This window comes from Leuresthes tenuis, unplaced genomic scaffold, assembly GCF_036924035.1.
Source record: "Leuresthes tenuis unplaced genomic scaffold, fLeuTen1.0.hap1 SCAF_4, whole genome shotgun sequence".
Classification (NCBI taxonomy): Eukaryota; Metazoa; Chordata; class Actinopteri; order Atheriniformes; family Atherinopsidae; genus Leuresthes; species Leuresthes tenuis.
The window spans coordinates 6,441,782-6,465,315 of NW_027325358.1; the positions used below are offsets into that span (position 1 = coordinate 6,441,782).

At 38.6% G+C, this 23,534-nt stretch overlaps 3 protein-coding genes across 3 annotated transcripts; all 3 read left to right on the forward strand.

Annotated features, from left to right (window-relative positions):
- Nucleotides 1-148: 148 nt before the first annotated feature.
- On the forward strand, nucleotides 149-5,859 carry LOC140305191 (CMRF35-like molecule 1). Its single transcript, XM_072383944.1, has 4 exons — nucleotides 149-188; nucleotides 363-641; nucleotides 1,885-1,983; nucleotides 5,783-5,859. Exons 1-4 carry the CDS (start codon nucleotides 149-151, stop codon nucleotides 5,857-5,859), a joined length of 495 nt encoding a protein of 164 aa, XP_072240045.1.
- A 91-nt stretch (nucleotides 5,860-5,950) lies between these two features.
- On the forward strand, nucleotides 5,951-10,584 carry LOC140305393 (polymeric immunoglobulin receptor-like). The gene is made up of 6 exons (XM_072384258.1): nucleotides 5,951-6,041; nucleotides 7,385-7,711; nucleotides 8,319-8,636; nucleotides 8,789-9,082; nucleotides 9,780-9,854; nucleotides 10,266-10,584. The coding sequence occupies exons 1-6, from the start codon at nucleotides 6,005-6,007 to the stop codon at nucleotides 10,457-10,459; spliced, it is 1,245 nt and encodes a 414-aa protein (XP_072240359.1). The 5' UTR covers nucleotides 5,951-6,004; the 3' UTR covers nucleotides 10,460-10,584.
- An 8,635-nt stretch (nucleotides 10,585-19,219) lies between these two features.
- Nucleotides 19,220-21,959, forward strand: tekt4 (tektin 4). Its single transcript, XM_072383748.1, has 7 exons — nucleotides 19,220-19,747; nucleotides 20,471-20,541; nucleotides 20,646-20,789; nucleotides 20,883-20,969; nucleotides 21,050-21,185; nucleotides 21,257-21,411; nucleotides 21,491-21,959. The coding sequence occupies exons 1-7, from the start codon at nucleotides 19,220-19,222 to the stop codon at nucleotides 21,702-21,704; spliced, it is 1,335 nt and encodes a 444-aa protein (XP_072239849.1). The 3' UTR covers nucleotides 21,705-21,959.
- The last annotated feature ends 1,575 nt before the right edge of the window (nucleotides 21,960-23,534 follow it).

Sequence of the window (23,534 nt, forward strand, 5' to 3'; positions counted from 1 at the left end):
CAGTTTAAACCCATTTTCAAGATGTTGACTCATAGTGTTTCTAACCCCCAATTTCCTTTCTCATGGGGACATATATTTATATCTACATCTATAGATATAGATATAGATATAAACAAAGTTTTATTTTCAGATCTTTTGCAAAAGAAAGATGAGAAAGAGTCAGCAAAACCTGCTGTTCCCCCTCTGCAGTAAGTTCAGTTGGATTAATGACAAAAAAAGGACACAGTCTCTCCTGTGGATAGAGAGGTCTTTGACCTATTATTCATTTAATGAACTTGGCAGCCATGCATATCCACAACTTGTGTCAAATGAGCACTAGTTTATAGTTATGCTTTTGATTTCATGTTCTCTTCTCTTTATAGTTGCTCTAAGTTGTGTGACTACTGCAGCACAGGTGATCGAAGTCTCTGGGTATGAGGGAACAGATGTGAATGTGTCCTGTACCTATCGTCAGAGTTATCAGTCATATGAGAAGTACCTGTGCAAGGAGAGCTGTGACTACAATGAAGATTATATCATCACAACTATGCAAGCAAAAAGAGGCAGATACACCATCCGTGATAATGAGGAGCAACAAATCTTCATAGTGACCATCTCTGGTCTACGTACTGTGGATGCTGGAAAATACTGGTGTAGGATTAGTAAGCGTGGATATAGAAGTAGAAAAACAGAATAGAAAAATACTTTTTTCATGGGGGAAATTCAAATTAGTCGAGTAGCTCAAAAATGATAAATATATCTTCACTGAAGTACTGCTAAAAGTAGAGCGAGGTAATAAAACATTTGCAAATAATTACAAAGTATTATTAAGCATGGGCGGCACTGTTGGTAATCCCTTTACTTTGCAGTGTCCTTATCCATCAAAACACTGGAATAACAGGAAATTCCACCCCAACTGGAAGTGAAAGCAGGTTCACGCTGCAAGATGACGTTTCCTTCAGCTCCTTCTCAGTGACGATCACTGAGCTGGAAGCAGGTGATACTGGGACTAACAGTGGAGTTTTCGAAACTACACCAAAATTCTGCAAAAAACTACACCAAAGCTGTCAGTAGGTAAGATTAGATGAGATCTGATAAGATTTCTTCTTTTTTCTGTGTGCGATGATGAAATTTTGTTCATTTTGCTGTTTATGTGTATGTAAGTACATCTGCACCAATAACAGAAACAGTAACAGTAATTATAACAGTTGCATGTTTTTTTAGCAGGACTGCAAGTTGCCAGCACTAGGGAAGAAAGTCATTTAAAAGTTTGGTCAGCATTATTCAGTGAGGAAGTTGGCCAGAAGACGAGTCAGGAATAAACTTTCACCGAATATGAAAACCATGTGATTCATGTACCTATTGTAACAGGGATGATGTTTGCCAAGTTCATGTGATTCATCTGAAACCCAAATACCTGAAAATAGCTCCGTTTAAAGCTTCAACTATGTCTCCTCATATCTTGTGAAGAACGTACAATTTCACAGAAATCATCCTTTCAGTGTGGAAATAAAATCAGATAGTCAATACAGAACAAAGTCAGACTACTGAATCCTTTTTTGTTCGTTTTCTTTAGTTTGGCCACTGCAGACCAGCACTGTGGAAACATTCAGATCAACATCAGCACCTACCCAACACAAAGGTATACTGATACATGTTCCCATTCTGGATAGTGTAGTGGTATGATTGCCACCTCTCATGTGGGAAACCACCTGGGTTCAAATCCCCTTCATGAAAGGCACTATCTCCAGTAGAGATCCTTAGGTTCATTTGGATAAAAGTGTCTGCCATAAGCATAACATTACATTTTAAATGTAGTCTTCGCAAAAGTGAAGATCAGAGTACAGGCAGACCAGTTGAGTGTCTGAACGGATTTGTGTGAAATTAGTTTTTTCTCCTTTTCAGTTTTTCTACTTCTTGAGATGGAGCTTTACATTATTCTTGTTTTCCTGCTGATGTTACTTTCAATTGCTTTGACTATCATTTTCAAATGCAAAGGGACAGGTATGCATTATGTTTTCACATGTGCATGGTTGTGTAAATGTGTGTCTTGAGGACCTGAATGCAAGGCACGTTTATTTATAGGCACAATTTGTACACAAGGCAACTCAAAGTGCTTTACAGATACATAAAATCACAAGAAGGCAAATAAAATCATTCATTAAAACATAAAAAATAATCATTAATTAATTGAATTAAAAACAGATAAAACTATGCAGATAAAATATTTTCAGTTGTCATATGCGCAGCTAAATAGAACTGTTTTCAGCCGAAAACAGTTCTAACACAAGCAGAGCTGTTATAAAGTCTATTCTCTGAGCGACAGGAAGCCAGTGCAGAGACCTGAGCACTGGACTAATACGGTCGTATTTCCTGGTTCTAGTCAGGACTAGGAGCAGCAGCATTTTGGATGTACTGCAGCCTATTTAGAGAGCCCAGTAAGCAGGCCGTTACAGTAGTCAGTACCTGCTGGAGACAAACGCATGGATTAGTTTTTCTAAGTCTGGTTTAGACACTATTCCTTAGATTCTGGCACATTTTTTTAGATGGTAAAAAACTGCTGATGCTATTGATGCTATGTGGCTGTTAAAGTTCTGGTCTGAGTCCACTATTACCCCTAGATTTCTAACTTGATTATTAGGTTTTAGAGAGAGAGTCTCAAGGTGACTGATAACACTTTTTGTTTGTTTCTGTGACCACAGACAATGATTTCAGTTTTGTCTGAGTTCAGCTTGAGAAAATTGTTTTGCATCCACACACTGACCTGTTTGATGCAGTGACACAATATATCTACAGGCCCGTGTTCTCCTGCCGTCAGTGACACGTAGATCTCAGTGTCATCTGCATAGTTGTGGTTGGACACATTATAGCTGCATATTAGCTGGCCTAATGGGAGTATGTACAGATTGAACAATAGGTGTCCCAGGATTGACCCCTGGGAAACCCCACAAGTCATAGCCATTTGGTCTGAGACACATTTACCAATTTCAACAAATAATTCCTGTCCTCGATAGAACCAGTTTAAAGCACTACTGAAGAGTCCCACCTTGTCTTCTAACCTCTATGTGTTGAAGTTTATGCATTTGGTAGAGGATTTTATCCAAAGTGACAGGTAAACAAGTAGCATAAGGTGGTCTTATGTTTCATCCAGGGGTTTTGAAACCAAGTCACCCACATGAAAGGTGGCTATCTTATCACTACACCATGGCAGCAATCAGGTTCAGCAGAGCTAAGACCGAGACTTGTCACCTTGATCAGAGCTGTCGCAGTATCAAAAGCATTATTAGACAGGAGAAAGTCAGTAAGCTGTTGGTGTACAACTTTTTCTAGGATTTTGCCTAAGAATGGCAGCACTGACAAGGAGATGAGAAAGTTTGAGGCATTCAAAATGGTAGGTGTGACACATTTAAAAAGAACGCTTTGTAGCACAGGCTCGTCATGCACTCTATAGCCTTATATGTGCGTTTACCCCACGCCGGCCTTTATTCCATATGTTTTTTGTTGCAGTTTTGAATTAAAGATCATCAGCATGGCAGTCCACATCAGAGATTTTGAAAAAACTGATTCTGTGGTTCGAGTCTTCAATGAGGCTTGTCTGTGTGAAGTTCACATATTCTACCCATGTTTGTGTGTGTGTTTTAAATGTAAATGCAATCATGTGAGTTTGTTCATTACTTAAACCACATATATTAAATGTTCAAATAGTAGCACACAGCATTCTGCCAATTCAAAACCTTAAATTAATATTTTTTTATTTACCCCTTTGAATCAAAGTTCTTTTCTGTATGTCTCAAAGTTTATTGATTTATTATTGGATCAGTATTTAGTCCAACAATGACAAAGAAAAACAGTGATTAACAAAAAAAATAACAATGGATCTGTTGGCATTCAAATGTATTTTAGAATTTGTAACTTTATGAAAAAAATATTGCATATGTTGATGAGTTCTGTACAATAGAGGATATGCTAATTTTGTATCCAATCACCATGGGAAGGCAAGGCAAATGTATTCGTATAGCACAATAATAGGCACTAGAGCACAGATTTTTTTAACATTCTTTCTTGGCCTTAAAAACAATGACTTCTGTTTTTTCTTTGTTTAATTTAAGTAAATTATGAACCATCCAGTTGTTTATTTGTTTGAGGCACTTAATGAGTGTTTGTAGGAGATTATAATCCCCTGGCTAGAATGTGGTAACACATTTTGTTGCTTTGCATAACCTGAACCAGTCGGAGGCCCCAGAATTCAACCCTGGGGACTACACACCATTTGAAGTGTGATTACTGACAGAATAGACACAAAGAAGTTTCTGCATTCTAAGTAAGATTCAAACCAATGAAGGGCTGCGGCAGAAAATCTCTCCTAGTTTTCCAGTATGTGAAGCAATATTTCACAATTTTTCAATTGTTTCCAAATGCAACACTGAGATCCAGTGAAACTAAGACAAAAACGTGCTAGTACTTAATTGGATGGCATGTATTACAAGTGCAGTGTCAGTCCTGTCGTTTAGATGGAGCCATAAATGGAAGATGTCAAAACTGTTGTTCTGTGTCAAGAATTGGTTCCGCTGTTGGAAAAACACCTTTTCTAGGATATTACCTAGAAACTGAAGGTTTGATGTCAGATTTTGTGGCTCTCCATAAAGAATATATGTTCAAATACGAAATGTCAGATGATGAATAGTTCCTGATAAGACCTATGGAGCTGACCAGGCTTGTGAGAGGCGCAGAAACCTCCCTAGATCCTGTTTATACAGGTAACATAAGAATGCTCAGTACTGACTGGAAAAAAGGGGGTATACCTATGTATACCCTGCACTACACCACAAGGTAAGTGATAGTTTATCATCTCCGGTGGCTGGTAACTGACACCCATCCCAGGTAGATTATTCCCATCTGATGCATGCAGGCTGCTGGACCTGAGGATTCTCTTTGTTAAAGTTTCAGTCTGTGGGTTCAGAATTAAAGATATCAAAAATAAAAAAATTTAAAAATATCACAAGCATGACAGACGCACTGTTCTGTCAGAAACACACTGTCCTGTCTGCTTTTTGTTCAATGGTACCCTTTTCAAAAGAACAATGAGGCAAGAATTAAGAGTAAAAAAGCTTTTATAAAAGCAAAACAGGGCTTCTTTGAAAAAATCCATCATGTAAATAGTTTATGGATTTGTCTGTTATGGACTGGCATCTATTTGTTCCTGTTACAGTTATAGCAGAAGATGCTGTTTTTGTCATTCAAATGTTAACCCAGCTCACAGACAGGTAAGGTCATCGGAAAGGGGGTAGGTCAGATCCTGACCACTTCGAAGCTACATCAGAAGCACTAGTTGTATTCAACTGAAGCTTTGACACAAATTTGCCACATGAGGGCAACAAATACATAGATTTTTAGAAGTTTAGCACTGTGGCTGACAACATAACTAATAACAACTGAATCACTCAATCCCACTAACCCCATATCCCATTTCCAGAGTTAGTTATCCTCAATTCCTTTCCTCATGTTCTCCTCATTCAGATATATTTTGTGGCAATGCAGCATCATCTACACGTTGTTTTGTTGTAATTGTCTTGCTATCTTGTATGATATCTTCCAAATGAGTATAAATGTGTTCTTTACAACTTTTTTATTAACTTTTTAACTGAATTCACTGGGTGACATTATGTGACACACAACTTCCACAAAGGATATGTCTGTTTATCGTCATTCAAAGCTCCTCTGACAAGCCTCCTAAAGTCTCAATCCTCTCTCCTCCTCCCATGTTAGAAGTGATAACATCCTTTGTTTTGTTTCTGTGAATCAGTTTCCAGGTCACAGGCAGAAGGACGAAGGAGGCAAGAAGCAGAGTTGAACGAGCAGGCAGCACTGGAAGGGCCATAAAACAAAGGTACGCATTTTGTTGTTGTACAATCAAACTTACCCATGTTCTCAGCATCAAACACTGTGTTTCCTTTACTTATTCCACACAGCACGGTATAAAGCGCAAAATCAGAGCTTCTGTTTTCTTCTTCTGTGGAACTTGAAGATGTGGAGCTTTCACAACATGCTGCTTATCCTCTACAGTAAGTTATACTATTTGATTCTGGGCAAACATAACTTGTCTATGGCAGTTTGCTTTAGTTCTTTGTTGGGAATATTTTCAGTAACAAACCTGACCAGTGCCTTTCAGTTACATAACATAAGTTTTAAAAAATGTAAAAAGTAAGAAATAAATGTGCGCAAAGCTTCAGAATTACAACTAATATTGATTATAAAAATCCATCTGCCTTGTCCGGCTGGGATTCAAGAGGACAGAAAAGAGGGGACAACAAGCACCATAACACCAGGCCAGAGATACCTGCTGAGAAAGAGAAACACAAGTTAATGACAACTGTTAGAGCCATAAATAAAGGTTATATAGATTTGATTTAGTACAAACATTTTGTCTTTACATTTTGTTATAAACAGTAACTGAGGTAAACATCAGTTTAAGTTTTGTGTAAATATTGTGAAATTCCGACTTTTATTTTGAAAGCGTCACTTCCTGTACATCCATTTATTATGAAAGATATGAACGAAGGATCCCAGAAGCATGGATCAATAGTTTTTTGACCGCGCTTGCCGTGTTTACTGGAAATAATGTACGAAATTGTTAGAAAGAGAATTGTTTATTTTCATTTTGTATCTTTGCTTGTTGGCTGTTTTTGATGGCATTTTTATAGATGGGGCGAGTGGGGTGAGATATGCCATTCTGTACTTACAGTTAAAAGCAAGGGGGTGACAGTAATCCCTCCAACTAAAATTTGCACATATAGTTTAGGCTGTTGTGCATCCCTGGGGACAGTCGCTTTGGATCTTAAACAAACTGTTTCAGAAATATAGCTTTAGAAAAAAAAGTGGTCCACTTTTTTGTAGCCTTTGGAGAGAATACACTGCGGTAAATTGTGTCATTGATTATTGAAGTATAACAGATCATTTTAATCTTATAAATGGCAATGTTATATAAAGCAAGGAAAATCCAATACAAAATTACTTGTTTAACATTTATTTAGAGATTTTACAATATCAAAGCCCACTTTTCTATAACAAGGCTTATAGCACCACATGAACACGTGTTTAGAAGAAAATCAGCTGCAGTTCTCAAAACCAGGCTACCCTGTCTTCTTCACCAAGACATATTCAACAAGAACAAAATGAAATTCAAAATGAGCTCCTGAACCCAAACTGACAGCTGGTTTCGAAGGAGAGGGCACGGCTCTGCCTCTCATTCTACTTTTAGAAACTCGACAAGTAGACCTACAGTCAGAGAGAAAAGTCGTTTTTCTGTATCACTCTGAGACAGTACGCTCCTAATTTTAGCAACATTGCAAAGGTGGAAGAAATTTTGAAGTACAAAGAGTAAATTAATGTTGTCTTCTCTTTCCAGCTGCTCTGAGTTGTGTGACCAGTGCAGCAGGTGTGATCCATGTGTTTGGATACGAGGGCAGAGATGTTCAGGTTTCCTGCTCCTATGATCAAGGTTATGAGGATTATGAGAAGTACCTGTGTAAGAACGACTGTGACGACAGCGATGTTCTTATTACAACGTCAGACAGAAGTAATACCAAATACTCCATCTATGATGACAACAGGACAAGAATCTTCACAACGACCATCTCTGATCTTCATTCAAAGGATACTGGGAAATACTGGTGTGGAGTGACAAGGACTGGAAAGGACATCTACACTGAAGTAAAACTAGAAACAAGAAAAGGTAATTAATAAAAGTTTCTACAGCTGAATTTCTGTGTTGTTCTTGGATAAAATTCAAATATAAGGGATTAATAAATGACTACATTTGTGTTTGTGATAAATACAAGAGGTTGAAGTGGTATAAAACTAGAAACAGGACAGGATTTCCACTGTCACCACAACAGACCACCACACCTCTGCTCTGTTAAGTAGATCATTTTCCTCCATCACGACATGTAATGTTGTTGCAAAAAAAAAAGAAACGATAACCACACACAAATCAGTCCTGTGTACAGCATAGAGTGAAATTAAAGCAGACATATTGAATTATTTTTCTAAAACTTTCATTTAAGTGAACAAGAATCCATACAAATGTAAAAAGATACAGCCTGACATGAGACAGAAGACTGTTTGTGAACAGATCCGATGGTCCAGAACCAGACTGTGAAATTACTCTTGGGACAAATAAAACTATAGCAAAACAGACACGGAAGTGAACTTCCTAGAGTTCAGATGTGTAACGTTGTATGTGAAGGAAATATAAACATCAAACAGAAAGTAGAAATGTCTTTAGTGACACCTTTATTTAGCTGTAACCTGCATCTTCTGTGTGTTTATTTTCTGAACAGACAGCTGCTGTGCAGATGTGATTAAACTCCAAGGTTACGAGGAAGGTTCAGTGTCCATCAGTTGTCCCTATGAGTCTCAGTATACCAACAACCTGAAGTACATCTGCAGAGGAAACCAGCCCTCCACATGTCTGCAGCAGGCAGTAATCACCTCTGACAACATACAAAAAAGACGATTCAGGCTCACTGATGACAAAATATCAAGATTCACAGTGAAAATTACCAGTCTGACTCTAGAAGATTCTGGGTTGTACCTTTGTGGTGTTCACAGAAACACAGGACTGGATGTTTTCTCTGCTGTTCTCCTGGAAGTCAGAGGTGAGAGGTCATAATTATGCATCACAGTATGCAAATGAGCAAAAAGAACAAAGAGCTTCATGTGAAAATATTATCCAGACAGCATTCATTATCTCTCTGAATATTTCTAGACAGTTCTAGTAATAGATAATCTTAATCTCTCTGTCTGTCAGAATGGTGCTGTGTGAAGTCAGAGACCATGAGCGGCATTGTGGGACGTCCAGTAACTTTGCAGTGTCCCTATCCACCTCAACACCAGAAAAACAGGAAGTTCCTCTGTAAAGGAGACCAACGCAACAACTGCAGAGACATGACGAGTCAAAGCAGGTTCACACTGCACAATGTCTCCTCCAACTCTTTCTCAGTGACGATCGCAGAGCTGGAAGCAGGTGATGCTGGAACGTACTGGTGTGGCTCAGACTCACAGTGGAGTTTTGGAAACTACACCAAGATTCACTTGTCAGAGGGTAAGATCAGCAGAGATGTCCCTGAGAATAGTATCAAAGAGCAACAGATATACTAGTAATAGCTCACAGTGGAGTTTTAGAAACTATGGTATGGTATGGAAATCATGCCAATGGACACATTCAGGTCGAAAATTTGACTGTAATGTGTGTCATGTTACTTTTTTTTTGTTTGTGGGTATTGAATTGTAAAAGGCTATTTGTTAAAACAAGACAGCTTACAGCCATGCACACAGCATGTCTGATTGTGTGAAATAAATGCTAACACCTGATGTATCATGTTTACTCTCATCACCAGAATGTCATGTGTGAATTTGAAATCAATCGTTGACTGTAATATAATTTGGGGCTTTCAGGTCATTGACATAAACTGAATGACGGATCAAACTGAAAGTTTGACCAGATGATAATGCCAGATAAAAACTTAAGAGACCACCAGAGCTATTACATTTGACTCATCTTGATTAGAACAAAAATGTCTCGCCTTTAACACTTGTTTAGCTATATTCTGTATTAATAGATAAAATCCCTTCTGCCTACCTAGAACGAGTCAGTGGATCGTTGTCTGAGAACAACACCAACACAAATATTTCTCTTATCAAACTAGACTGTTTGACACATTTAAAACCAACCAACTTTCTGACAAACACTGCTGACGGTATAAATGATGAGCTGTGCTGAGTGTCTTCTTTTTCAACAGTTTATCAGCAGCAGACCAGCTCTGTGGGAACTGGCATCACCAATTTACCACATGTTACTGGCAAACCTATTACAGGTACAGTGTGTGTGTGTGTGTGTGTGGGTGTGTGTACGTGCGTGTGCGCACATCAAATTTATCTATGGACCGTCTGCACAACTGCTGTGAACTTCGTTATTTCTAAAAAAAAAAAAATCAATAAAATGTAAGTGTCAGAGTGGAATTTAGGAAACTGAGTTAAAAAACAATAAAATAGAATGAACTTATGTGAAAAGTTACGTCCTAGTGAATTTTGTCACTATGAAAGAAGTCAGACAACAACAAATTACTGTAGTCCAACTTTTAAACTAAAAACCAGCGGCTGGGCCAGGACGAGGCACGTCACTGATCGTGTTATTATTTCAAATCTCCAGGTCACTGAAACCAAAAACATTCTACCTGAGATGTAAAAAGTTCATTGCATGTTGTAAGACTACTTTTATCTGACAGTGTTTCCACAGAAAACCAAGACTGTGACTCTGATCTCTGCTTCTGGATGGGTTACAGCACCATCACCAAATGAATCCAGTAAGCTTTTTACACCTTTGTGTTTCTTTGAATTACTCCTGTTGTTCACCTCCTCTTCTTTAAGGATGAACATGTGTGTGTGTGTCTGTGTCACTATAAATACAAGCAGACCATGAAACAGGAAAACATGTTATTATTATGTGTATTGTCAACTTTTCAGATGTAACTCACGTCACAATCTTGGTCTACATCCTGCTGGCTGTTTTGATTCCACTGCTGATCGTTTAAATTGTCATTGTGATGGTTCTGAAAAACAAATGCAAAAGATTGTAAGGTACGTTGTGCACAGAACATGCACACAGAGAATGGTATACATTCACTAATAAACAATAATGTGGAGTTTTGTATTATTTCAGAAGGTGGGGTTCATTTGACTTCATTAAACACAGCTGAAGCAAGTTAGGAGCTCAGGCTTCATCGTTTTTTAAACATTGATATAAGATATAAGACACAGACTTACTTTGGCATATTGTATAAAGATATGAAATATGATAGTTTTTCTAACTGTTGCTGTTTGTTCCATCATCATTTTTGTTTTTGTTAGATTTGTGAAAATCCAGAAGGTGTAGCTCCGTCACAGCAGATCACCTGTCACAAAGATGAAGCAGCTGAAACTGAGTACAATTTGTACCAACAACTCCCAGCAACAGATAATGTCTTCTCTTGTTACTAGTAACAACAGTGAACTATATATCTTTATGTTCTAGTATCTGCTTTTACCTTAGATATGTTACTATGTTGATACAACAGATCCTTACATTTATTATGTTGTGGATAAATCAACACGATGTACTTCAGCTGTGTTAATGTGTATTTCATTAAAGAAACTCGTCAGATGGAGGGATGAAATGTGAATGAAATATGAGTCAATGTATTGTTTCAAATTAAAATGTTTTGCTATTAAAACTGCTATTTAAAGAAGTGTTTTGACATTTTGGAACATGTACTTATTTGCTCTAAGGAGAAGGGATAAATTAGAGGCTGTCCAATGGTTAAAAAAGTAAATAGATAAATTAATTAAAAAGCAACTGCAGCTCAGTGGTTATCTTGTAACATCTTATATATGTCATTGAAAAAGAACACAGAGTGCAGAAAGAAGATGTATGTTCCTGTTGAACTGAACTTCTGCTTTACATTCATTTTCTAACTGAGCTCTACCGGCTATTATTTAAGCTTTTTCTCTTGCATATATATGTACACACAACTCAATTACTATATTTTTCATAAAGAAGTTCAAAAGTGATGATCGACAAAAGCAGAATTTTCACACATGCTGTTGGTGTTAATTTTACACACCCACTATTTTCAAATTCAGCAAACTGTCATTTCCTCAGACTGTTTCAGGCAGCGGCTTCAAATCCCATCGACTGTGCTTTAGTTTATATGTCGTCTTTAGAAACGAGAAGATGTGGAGCTTTCAAAACCTTCTGTTCACCCTCTGCAGTGAGTTACATCTTGTTTAGCTTTTAATTTCCCCAGATCTGGACCGATCATGAATAAATGCAACTTCCATGAAAATGAGGTTCTAAAGACTTGATATTCAAACTATTAGTAGAAGTATAGATAGTAAATTAATGTTGTCTTCTCTTTCCAGCTGCTCTGAGTTGTGTGACCAGTGCAGCAGGTGTGATCCATGTGTTTGGATATGAGGGCAGAGATGTTCAGGTTTCCTGCTTCTATGATCAAGGTTATGAGGATTATGAGAAGTACCTGTGTAAGAACGACTGTGGCGACAGCGATGTTCTTATTACAACGTCAGAGAGAAGTAAAACCAAATACTCCATCTATGATGACAACAGGACAAGAATCTTCACAACGACCATCTCTGATCTTCATTCAAAGGATGCTGGGAAATACTGGTGTGGAGTGACAAGGACTGGAAAGGACATCTACACATCTAAACTAGAAACAAGAAAAGGTAATTAATAAAAGTTTCTACAGCTGAATTTCTGTGTTGTTCTTGGGTAAAATTCAAATATAAGGGATTAATAAATGACTACATTTGTGTTTGTGATAAATACAAGAGGTTGAAGTGGTATAAAACTAGAAACAGGACAGGATTTCCACTGTCACCACAACAGACCACCACACCTCTGCTCTGATAAGTAGATAATTTTCCTCCATTACTACATATAATGTTGTTGCAAAAAAACGTAAAAAAAAATAAAAGTATGTAATTTGAGTAAAGGGGGACCTGTGTCCCTGACTTAATTACTCACAAGATGCAACATACTGTAGACATTTGGCCTCCCTTTAGTTTTAGTGTTAGCACAATCCAAGTGTGGCTTTTTTTCACTTAAAGCTCATCACCGAACCATTGCACTAAAATTTGACTGCAGTGTGTGTCGTGTTACTATTTTCTCATAGTCAAAGATGAGAAAGATGATTTGCTAAAACAAAACAATTTGCAGCGAAGCACGCAGCATTTCCAGTTGGGTAATCTTAATGCTAACCCCTGATGTATAGTGTTTATTCTCATCACCAGCATAGTTATCTGTTATTTGTAATTTTTAATCTAACACAGTTGATGGGAATGTAATTCGTACTTTTACGAATTTTATCAAAAACAAAAGGATGAAACAAATTGAAAGTTTGACCTGACAATAACTCCAAACGAAAAGCCGAGAGATCACGAGAGCTATCGTCTTAAACTGAGCAAAATGTCTTTATCACATTTTAACTACTTTAGTTATAAGTATTTTGTCTAATTAAGCCAGAGTAGGACAATGAATTTCAGCAATCTTCAAAGAGAGATAAGGTGATACACAACAAGGTGATGATCAGTATTGTATATCAGATCAATGCATCCTGTAAACAAAGTTTATCTCCTCAGTTGATCTGACTGTAAGTTGGAGCTGTACTTTTCTTGAGAGGAGGCTTAACACTTGACATGCCTAACAAATGTCTCTTCTCTGCTTCGTGTGAGACGCTGAGCCCTCAGGTGGTGCTGTTTCCATGTTACATTCAATGCATTACACACTCATTATGCTGCAGAATATTAAAGAGCTTAAATTTTCATATATACAGTATTAGTAGATACAGTATTTTGTCTTCACTGCAGTCACAGCATATTATAGAGCACAACGGATATCTATGTGCAGACATGCAGTATAAGTAAGGTCAAATACAATGTTACTTAGGTGACAAATACGTTTTAGCTGTTTGGTTAGACATGCCATTGGTTACACATATCATAGCAGAGGTGAATTTCTCAGCCCAGTCTGTCATTTTTCTGTGTAAAGAAATTAACTTAAAATGTTACTTCATTTAACTAACCTAAAAGCATTGCATGTTTCTAAGATAAATGCAAAATTACAAGACAAAAGTTTTATCGATATATAAACAAAGCCTATGCAAAAGAGGAAGTGGGCAGTTTAAACCCATTTTCAAGATGTTGACACATAGACACATAGTCTGTCCTCTTTCTCACGGTGGCATATATATAAAAAAACAGTTTTATTTTCAGATCCTTTGCAAAAGAAAGATGAGAAAGAGTTAGCAAAACCTGCTGTTCCCCCTCTCCAGTAAGTTCAGTTGGATTAATAACAAGAAAAGGACACAGTCTCTCCTGTGGATAGAGAGGTCATTGACCTATTATTCATTTAATGAACTCGCTCTCTGAACAGCTTTCCTACGGTCCCACAGCAGGATTTCAGTCAGACAAGTTATTAGTGAAATTTAATAAACTTTTATTAAAGAATATGATTGAAGTTTGGCATCTAGGCTCCAACCTTATCATCACTTCTACATATGTTTTCTCTGTGTGATTGTGGAGTGATGACTGAGCCTACAGATGAGCTGGAGTGGTGAAGCGGGTGAAAAGCAGGCAGTGAGTGTTGGAGGATAGCAGCGGCAACAGCAAGCATAAGAGGGAGCTTTGCAGCTTAAATATACTATGCAGAATGGAGGGGTATGTTTTATAAGTGGCATGTTGAGAGTGAGACAGATCACCTGGGAGGCCTGAACTAGCTCACAGGCGTCGCTCCATTTCAGTCACGTTGAGTTCTGGACTTTGACTGAACCATCACAACATCATGATTTATTCTATTTTTCTGCAATTCTGCTGTAAACCTGCTGCTATGTTTGAGATAATTGTCCGCATGTGAAAGCCAGTTTTAAATACACCGGAAAACTTACTAAAGGAGAATAGGTATCTAAAAACTGATTATACTTTTTTCATTTTCCAGATAAATAACATGTAGAGAAAAGTAGAACCATTTAAGAACATTGCTCTCTAATCAACCTATACTGAGGTTACAGTATGCTTAGATCATGTCGCAGGAATGGTCTTTCATTAATAATATTATTTGTGTTGTTGTTATTAATAACTGCTCTGCTCAGACTCATGGGAGACTTGCTTGTTTCCTGCTGTTTCCATAATGATAGCAGCAGGCCAGAGAAATTTATATTATAATCTTATTTCAGCGTGAGAAATACAATGTGTTGGCGGGAGTGCAAAAGCTGTGGGGAGAAGAAAAAAATAAATCAATTAGTCAATACACAGCAAAGTCAGACTTCTGAATCTTTTTTTGTTTGTTTTCTTTAGTTTTGGCACTGCCAACCAGCACTGTGGAAACAGTCAGATCAACGTCAGCACCTACCAAACACAAAGATATACTGATGCATGTTCCCATTCATTTCATTTGCAATGTGGTCTTCACAAAAGTAAAGATGAGAGTACAGGCTGGACCAGCCGAGTGTCTCTTTTTTTTCTTTTCAGCTTTTATACTTAAGATGGTGCTTTACATTGTTCCTGTTCTCCTGCTGGTATCACTTTCAATTGCTTTGACTATCATTTTCAAATGCAAAAGGAAAGGTATGCATTACCTACAACATGCAAAACTACACATATTGATGCACTGATTTTTATGAGCCATCATGTTTTGACATGTGCATGCTTGTGTAAATGTGTGTCTCCAGGACCTGAAGGGAGATGAGAAAGTCTGAGGCATTCAAAATGGTAGGTGTGAGACAAGCTTCTAATTCATATAACCTCGCCACCAAAACTATAAAAAGACTACATTTGTTACATGTTACATGTATCATAATCTAAAATCAGTCTCATCAGTGACTCCAAGAAGCAACACTGTTCTTTGAACTCACTGATACAAAAGTGTGGCATGCAGTGACCAACTGTAGTCACTCCATCCTAAAGGCCTGTGTTTCTCAATCCTGGTCCTCAAGGCACACCGCCCTGCATGTTGTCCATGTTTTCCTGCTCCAGCACACCTGATTCAAATGAATGGGTTGTCCTCATCCTTCTGCAGAGCTTAAAGACCTGACCCATTCATTTGAATGGAAACTTGGAAAACATGCAGGGCGCTGTGCCTTGAGGACCAGGATTGAGAAACACTGCTATAGGCCCTTCCTTATTGGATATCTAACTTTCATCTATACAAATGTAATTGTTTATTTATCTACATATTCATTTCTTTAGATCTGTGAAAATGCAGAAGATGCAGCTCACCCAAATCAACAGAGCACCAGTCACAATGAAATTCAAGAAAATGTGTACCAAAGCCTCAATTTGTCAGAAGACATCTACTCTGTCAGTCAGTAGTTACAACACAAAAAGTACAGTACAGCTGGTATATTTGTTATGTAGTTATGTACTTTTTCACATTATGATGTCCAACATTTCTCAGTACTAAGTGAAAATAACAAATAAGGGGTTATAACTTTAACTTTTTTATATCGAAGTACAACCCCACAGTGCTTTACAGAGCACAAGTATCACAAAAATGTATACAAACACATACATAGACATATAAAATATTAGAAATAACAACAGTTAAACAGATGATAAAGGGAAATGAGAAAGAAATGACGTAATGAGAAGTTAAAAAAGACCACAGTAAAACAAGTATGGTATGAAAAGATCATTACGTTAAGCATAATTTATTTCACCATCTTCTAGTGGGATATTAGGGAACAAAAAATTCTTTAAGGTAAGAATGAGTAAGGTCTTTTAGAACTTTAAAAATTACCCTAAATTTTACCAAGAGTTAATGCAGAGAGGCCACCACAGGAGAAATGTTTCTCTTGGCAGTAACAATCAACATTCTGGCCTCAACATTTTGGATCAACTGACCTTAAAGGAAATATTTTGACACCCAGATGACATTGCACACAGTAATCTAACCTCGATGTCAGGCAATGCACTGGTTTTGGTAATATTTCGCAGGTGAAAGACAGCTGCTTTGGAGGTCTGTTTAATCTAAGAGTTAAAAGATAAATCCTGGTCAAAGGTTCCTGTCATTAGTACTGGAAACCAAGGTAATGCCGTCAGGAGTAAGAACGTAGCTGGACTCTAAAGTTCTGAGGGCTAAAAACAATTATCTTAGTTTTGCTTGGGTTCAAAAGTAGAAAAATAATCAAAATCAAAGACAATCTTATAACTTCCGCGACCAAGTTTCCATAGTTAAATGTAACTTGGTGTCATCAGCATAAATGTAAGTCATGTTTCCTGATTATATTTCCCAAATTAATCATATAGTGAGAGAACAGAAGTAGTTCAAATTCAGAACCCTGTGAAACCCCATAAATATTATACGGACAAAAACACTGTTCACATGAACTGGGATCTGTCACACAGATATAACTTTGATCAGTCCATTTATAACAGTAGAAAAATAGGAACATAAACTGGCCAAAATTGGACTTTTAAATGCATGTAAACATGTTAGTCTGACTATAATCCTATGAAACTGAAGCTTTCAAAAGCCAACAAACCCACCCAGATATTGAAGTTGGAGGTCAAATAATTTCTGGATGTATATGCTAAACTAGACTCAAATAGGCCAAAGTGTGCTGCTCTGTTCCATCTTTTTGCATGTCTGTATTGGTCTGACTGTTACAACCTGTTTATCCATCAGGCCCTGTTATATGAAATGTTGACTCTCCTGCTTTCCTTTATCACTTTGGCTGTTTCCCAACCAGGATTTCCGTCCTGTTTGTGTTCCTGTATATATTTTATTTTGGTTCTGTTTTTTTAATATTTCTTGCCTTAATGTAATTTGTTGCATTAATCCTTATATGGAATTTTGTTTAACTTACCAAGGTATTTCGGAGCAGGTTTAACAATCTTGTTGTCTTTGATTATTTGGCTTTACAAATTCAAACAATTGAGGTCATGTACTGTATAAGCCACTGTTACACTGTAGCTGCTTCCACAGGGATGATTTTTGCACCAAATGTATGATTGTATACTTGTTCCTCATACAGATTCTGATACAGGACCATGTTCCATTAGATAGGCATCTATGAAAGTTATGCCATGCATGCACCCAGAAAATTCAAGTCCTAACAAGTTGCCCTGTATCCAGAGAGAGCCTTGCAAACTCTCTCTGATGATGATATTTACAATTTGCGCACCCCAGAGGAGCCTTAGAGTATCATGGAAAAAGTATAGCACTTGCAAGCAGTTTAATGATGATAGTTATCAACTTAAACAAGTTTTCCCAGGATTTCTGACTCAAACTATAATACATTTGTGTAAAGTTACTGGCACAGGTACAACTTGATCAGTCACAAATTTTCAGATCTTTGCACTGGCCTTTTCTCCTCTAAGTTCTCTTGTAACCCATGTCCTGAACAAGTAGGAGTACTTTAAATGCCAACAGAAGGAGAGCTAGTTCAAGAAAAATGTGTCTATGAATGTGGAAATTAATTGAATCGTCTCTGTCTCATCAATAATTGGTATGTATGGCTGTAAATATGATTCCATGTTAAATCCTTTTGACATTAAAGGAACAGCTCTTGCGTTTGTTCATTTTCTATATCATCATCAGCTTCTTACAGATGTACCGGGACACCTCTGTAAGAAGTCAACTTGAGTTCTGTCTCTGAAACCTGAAGTCCCCTTCGAAAGCCATTAGTCCGGCTTTGTAGCACAGGCTCCTCATGCACTCTGTAGCCACCTTTTATTTGTGTTTGCCCCACTGCAACCTTTGTTCCATATGTTATGCTTATTATTGCAGTTTTGAATTAAAGATCATCAGTATGGCAGTCCATATCAGGTATTTTGAAAAAACTGATTCTGTGGTTCGAGTCTTGGATGAGGCTTGTCTGTGTGGAGTTCACATAATCTACCCATGTTTGTGAGTGTGTGTGTGTGTGTGTTTTAAATGCAATCATGTGAGTTTGTTCATTACTTAAACCACATATGTTAAATGTAAAAATAGTAGCACACAGTATTCTGCCAATTCAAAAGCTTAAATTAATATTTACTTTAACAAATGATAATACTAGGAATAATTAATATGATAACTATAAACATCTAAGGTAGGAGGTGATAATGCCAGCATTTAACAAAGCCTTACAGTCTTAAAAGGTTTCATAAGTTCTTGTCAAATAAAGGGTGTTCAGAGTTAGTGTCCCCTTTAAATCAAATTTAATGTTAAAGTGCTTTTAAAGTACGTATTTAAATAGCAGGCATGATAATGTATTTCCCATTTTGCTGCCTGCGACTGTAATTGGACACTCACAGATGGCTAATATATGCAAGTGGAGGTTAAAAGATCTGTATCATGTGTACCTTAATATCTTTCCTCGTATCTATATTTAATTTATATAATTTGAGTTTAAGAAAATACCAAACGTTTTAATCATAAATGATTTTTCCTTAAGACTGTATTCTCCTCTGTCTGTCAGATGAGTCAAAATGCCATTTACACCCCATCTCATCCTTTGATAAGTGAGCCAATCAGCTGAGCCAAAACTGCTCAGCTGACTGTGTAACTAAGCAACAGCAAACAAACACAAGTCTGCAGCTCAGCCTGGAGAGTTGAAGCTGATGAAACTTACAATCAATTTTCAGTCGGAACTTGCTCAGATCAGCTAATTTGTAGTTTTTCTTTTAACTGAATTGTCAGAAAATGAGTTCCGACGTTATAGTGTCACGGCCACACTATGACAGCAGAGCTGTAGCTCAAGAAGTCCAAAAGGTAGGTCCACCTGTGGAGCCAGACTTCCCTCAGCCGTCCTCAGGCTCAGCCACCGCAGGGTACCGCTCAGCAAAATACATGCCAGCTGAATGGTTTTCCAACTACCAAACCATACTGGAACAGGCTGGTACCGACCATCACGAATCTGAGAGCATCCAGCGACAGTCCAGAACTTTGAACCAGGACACAGAGGCAGCCACTTTGAAGACCCAGACCAAGGGAACTTGTCTTCTGGGAGAGAGACTACAAGAAATCCACTACTGGAAGTCAGAGCTGCAGCGGCACATTGAGCAGCTGCAGACCGACACAGAGTCACTGCTGGCCTTAAAGACGCGGCTGGAGAGGGCCCTGGATGCCACTGAGACTCCTTATGCCATCGCTACTGATAATCTGAACTGCAGGGCGAGAAGACTGGGACCAGACCTGGTCAGAGACACCGTGGAAGACGAGCTGCTGAAGGTGAAACACTGGCTGTAATCAGTAGATTAACTGCAAGTGAAAATAATCATTGATTGTAGACCTGTGAAACACAGACTAATTTTTCCATCAATCCATTTTCTATACCTGCTTAATCGAAGTCAGGGTCGCGGCTGTCATTGGGCAAAAGTCAGGGTACACCCTGGAGAGGTTGCCAGTCCATCACAGAGACAAACAACCATGAATGCTCACACATTCAGAGACACCAATTAACCCAGTGTTTCTCAATTCCGGTCCTCATGACCCACTGCCCTGCACGTTTTCGATGTTTCCCTCCTCCACCACACCTGATTCAAATGAATGGCTCCTTATCAGGCCACTACAGAGCTTGATGATGAGCTGATCATTTGAATCAGGTGTGGTGAAGGAGGGAAACATAGAAAACGTGCAGGGCAGTGGGTCATGAGGACCGGAATTGAGAAACACTGAATTAACCTAACATGCATGGGTTTTTGGGCAGTGGGAGGAAGCCAGAGTACCTAGAGAGAATGCATACATACACAGGGAGAACATGCAAACTCCACACAGAAAGACCCCAGCTGGGATTTGAACTAGGAACCCTTTTGCTGTGAGGCAATGGTGCTAACCACCACTCCATCATGCAGCTCCTCATTTTTGCTCTAATAACAATGCTTTCAGGATCGTGTATCTAACAGTAACACAATCACGGCAGACCACCCATACTGTAAGCCTGTCTGTTTGCAGGAGGTGGATTTGATCAGGAGTGTCCAGGCTCTTCTGAAGAGAACTACAGCTCAGGTTGTCAGTCAAATCAAGTGAGTATAAAACTCTGCTTACTGGCTTTTTTGTGAATGGTGTTCATTACAGTAATGTCAAAGCTCTTTGGAGAACTGCATCATTCCCCATTTATGTGGACCAGGATGAACAGAGAGGCCAAGCAGACACTGGAGTTGGATTGGTCTGATAAGTACCAGGCCTACAGCTTCGATGACCACGGTGGGAGGCACTGTAACACAAGTCCAGACACACAGCAGCACCCCAGCTCAGCCACCATGCAGGAGCAGTAAGTCTGAGTGTATGGAAGCATTAAATGAAGGATAAACTCTGCTGGTAATCTTTGTACTTAACGCACAAGATGCCTTCTGTTCTGCTCCAGTGTGTGTAACCCCTCATCATGGACAAAATATACACAGGACAACCTGTCCAAGGCCATGCAGGAGGAACAAGCCACAAAAAGCCTCAGGTCAGAGAACATGCCGCTTCAGACTGTATTTAAGCTGTAATAGAGGCTGAAAACAACTTTTGTAAATGTTTGTGTGTCAGAGTGCTGGTGGAACGAATGCTGCAGGACACCACTAAAGATCTGAGAGTACAGTGCTCCAGTGTGGATCAAGCCTTCAGCCAGCGCTGTGTGGAGCTTAGTGAGGCCAAAACCCAGCTGGAGATGAAGCTCACACAGGTAAACAAGCTGGCAAAAAAAGATACAGGTCGAAAGATGATCGATGATTGTTTGTGTTACTGTGTGTAAAGATTTTGGAACAAATCGGAGCACAGGAGAGGAACATCGTTGCTCTACAGCAGGCCATCCACAACAAAGAGGCTCCACTTCGAGTAGCTCAGTCCAGACTTTACCTTCGCTCCCTCAGACCCAACATGGAGCTCTGCAGGGATCAACCCCAGCTTAGGTATGCATAAGCAAAACGCCAAAACCGCTATATCCTGTTTCTCTTTTATTACGTGATCATCTATGACTTGTCTTGGCAGTTTGGAAGGAGAGGTGAAACAAATTGATGCCTCCCTGATGTCACTGAACCAGAAGCTGAGCGAAGCCAGAAGCTCCCTGTCCCACCTGGAGGAGTCACAGATGGTGCTTAAGAAGGACATAAAGTGTAAAACCCACTCATTATTTATCGATAGGGACAAGTGCACGACTCAACGCAAAAGATACCCAACTGTCTCAGCACTGTCAGGCTTCTGAGCAATTTTGTGTGCCTATGAAACTGATCTTGGTTTCATTTTTCTAACTTTAAAATTTGGAATTATTCTTTTATCTTTTTGCTCTCTGTTGTTATGATCATCAGCCGCTGAAGCAGCACAGAAAACACTGCATGACATTACCCAGTAAACATTTGTATGTGGGGTCCATGGGGTTTAAAAATGGGCAGAAAAATGGACCCCACATGCCCCACGGGCACATCCCTGTTCAGAACCCATTTACCTGGGCATAACCAATGAGGACAATTAACATTAGCAATACTATGGACTATCTCATTTGGGGCTCACTTTTCAGCCCGTTTATAACCGTCATGGAGCCCACATATAAATATTGTCTGTGTACCTGTGTGTATGTACATGTTCTTCTCTATTTTTTGGAGTTTTAAAATTTTGACTGCAACATAGTGAATAATTGATAGTAGGTCCAAAGCTTGTTTTTAGAGTTCCAAGCACCTACCATAACATTTAGTTATGATGGTTATGGAAGGTGACAGGGGAACATATTAGTGTTATACTTGCATACAGCAGCGTCACATGCCCTGCATCTACTAAAATAGAAATAACATGGCATGTCTGCAGACACCCTACCGCGGAAGTGTTTCATGTTCCTCATTGAATCATTTTTCCACATTCATTCAAAGCTAATCAGAGATTGTGGTTGTCAATATAAGTTTCAAAGAAAAGTGTTTGTTTTTTCCTCTGTATGGTGCAGGTTGCGTGATGGTACAGGGTGTGACTAATTCCTTCCACAGTCCAACAAATAGGTTTGTCAGGAACGGTGGTGCGGAAGGGAGGACCCAGATGCAGAACTCAAGAAAAAACAAGATTTATGTCAAAACACAAACAAAAAGCTGGATACCAAAAATCTTAACAGTGAAAAGCGAAGCAAAACAAGACAAGACTATGAGAACTAAGAGGCAAAACCTGACCTGACAAAACATTAACAAGTAAACTTGACATGAACCATGGATTCTGCCATGACTGAGGGGAAACCTGGAAACTAAATACTATGGTGAGGTGATTAGTGATGGAGAGCAGCTGTGAACAAAAACAGGTGACTTGAGTGAAACTAATGTGATAGGAGAAAAAACATGACCAGAACTGAACCTAAAACCTGAAAACAAGACAAAACAAAACAGAACTCAAAACGTGACGTGACAAGGTTCATCCTAAGTTAAATTCCGCTCTTTGGCCCATCCTCTGTGTTTTGCAGAGATAAAGTGTATCTTTCTTTTGAGTGTCAAGAAGAAGAGGTCATTCTGCCTTTCAGCTGGGGCACTGGGGGCCACTCAGAGTGTTAGGTGTTTTATACTCCTTAAACCCCAAAAGATAAGGGGCACCTACCTGCAGGGATGAAAAATGTAGGAATGGGCCAAGTGGAGGGACTTCTTATGAATCTACCTTTTCACAGATATATGTAGTCCACTGAAGGCTGGAAATTGATGTATTTCTTAATTGTAAACAGTGCATAGCAACAGCTACAAAAAGTTGACAGTTGACACTATGGTTTAAGTGTCCAGTAATGCTTTGCACCACTAGAGGGTGCTCTTGAGCCTTAATGTCTCCCATCTTGTCAGATGTCCTACAGCAACCTGTTTTCAGCCAGAAATGCAGCATAAAAGTCTGAGGTAGCAGCTAAGTGTAAAATGAAAGGTAAGTTGTGATAAAAGGTTATGTGCATTTGTTGAAAACGATGTGTGTATGAAATTGTTTCAAAAGAACAGCTTTTGTTTCAAACTGATTTGTCTTTTGGTTTTGTTAAGCTGTAATAAAACCACCACAATATACAGATTTATGTTGTTATTGTTGTTTC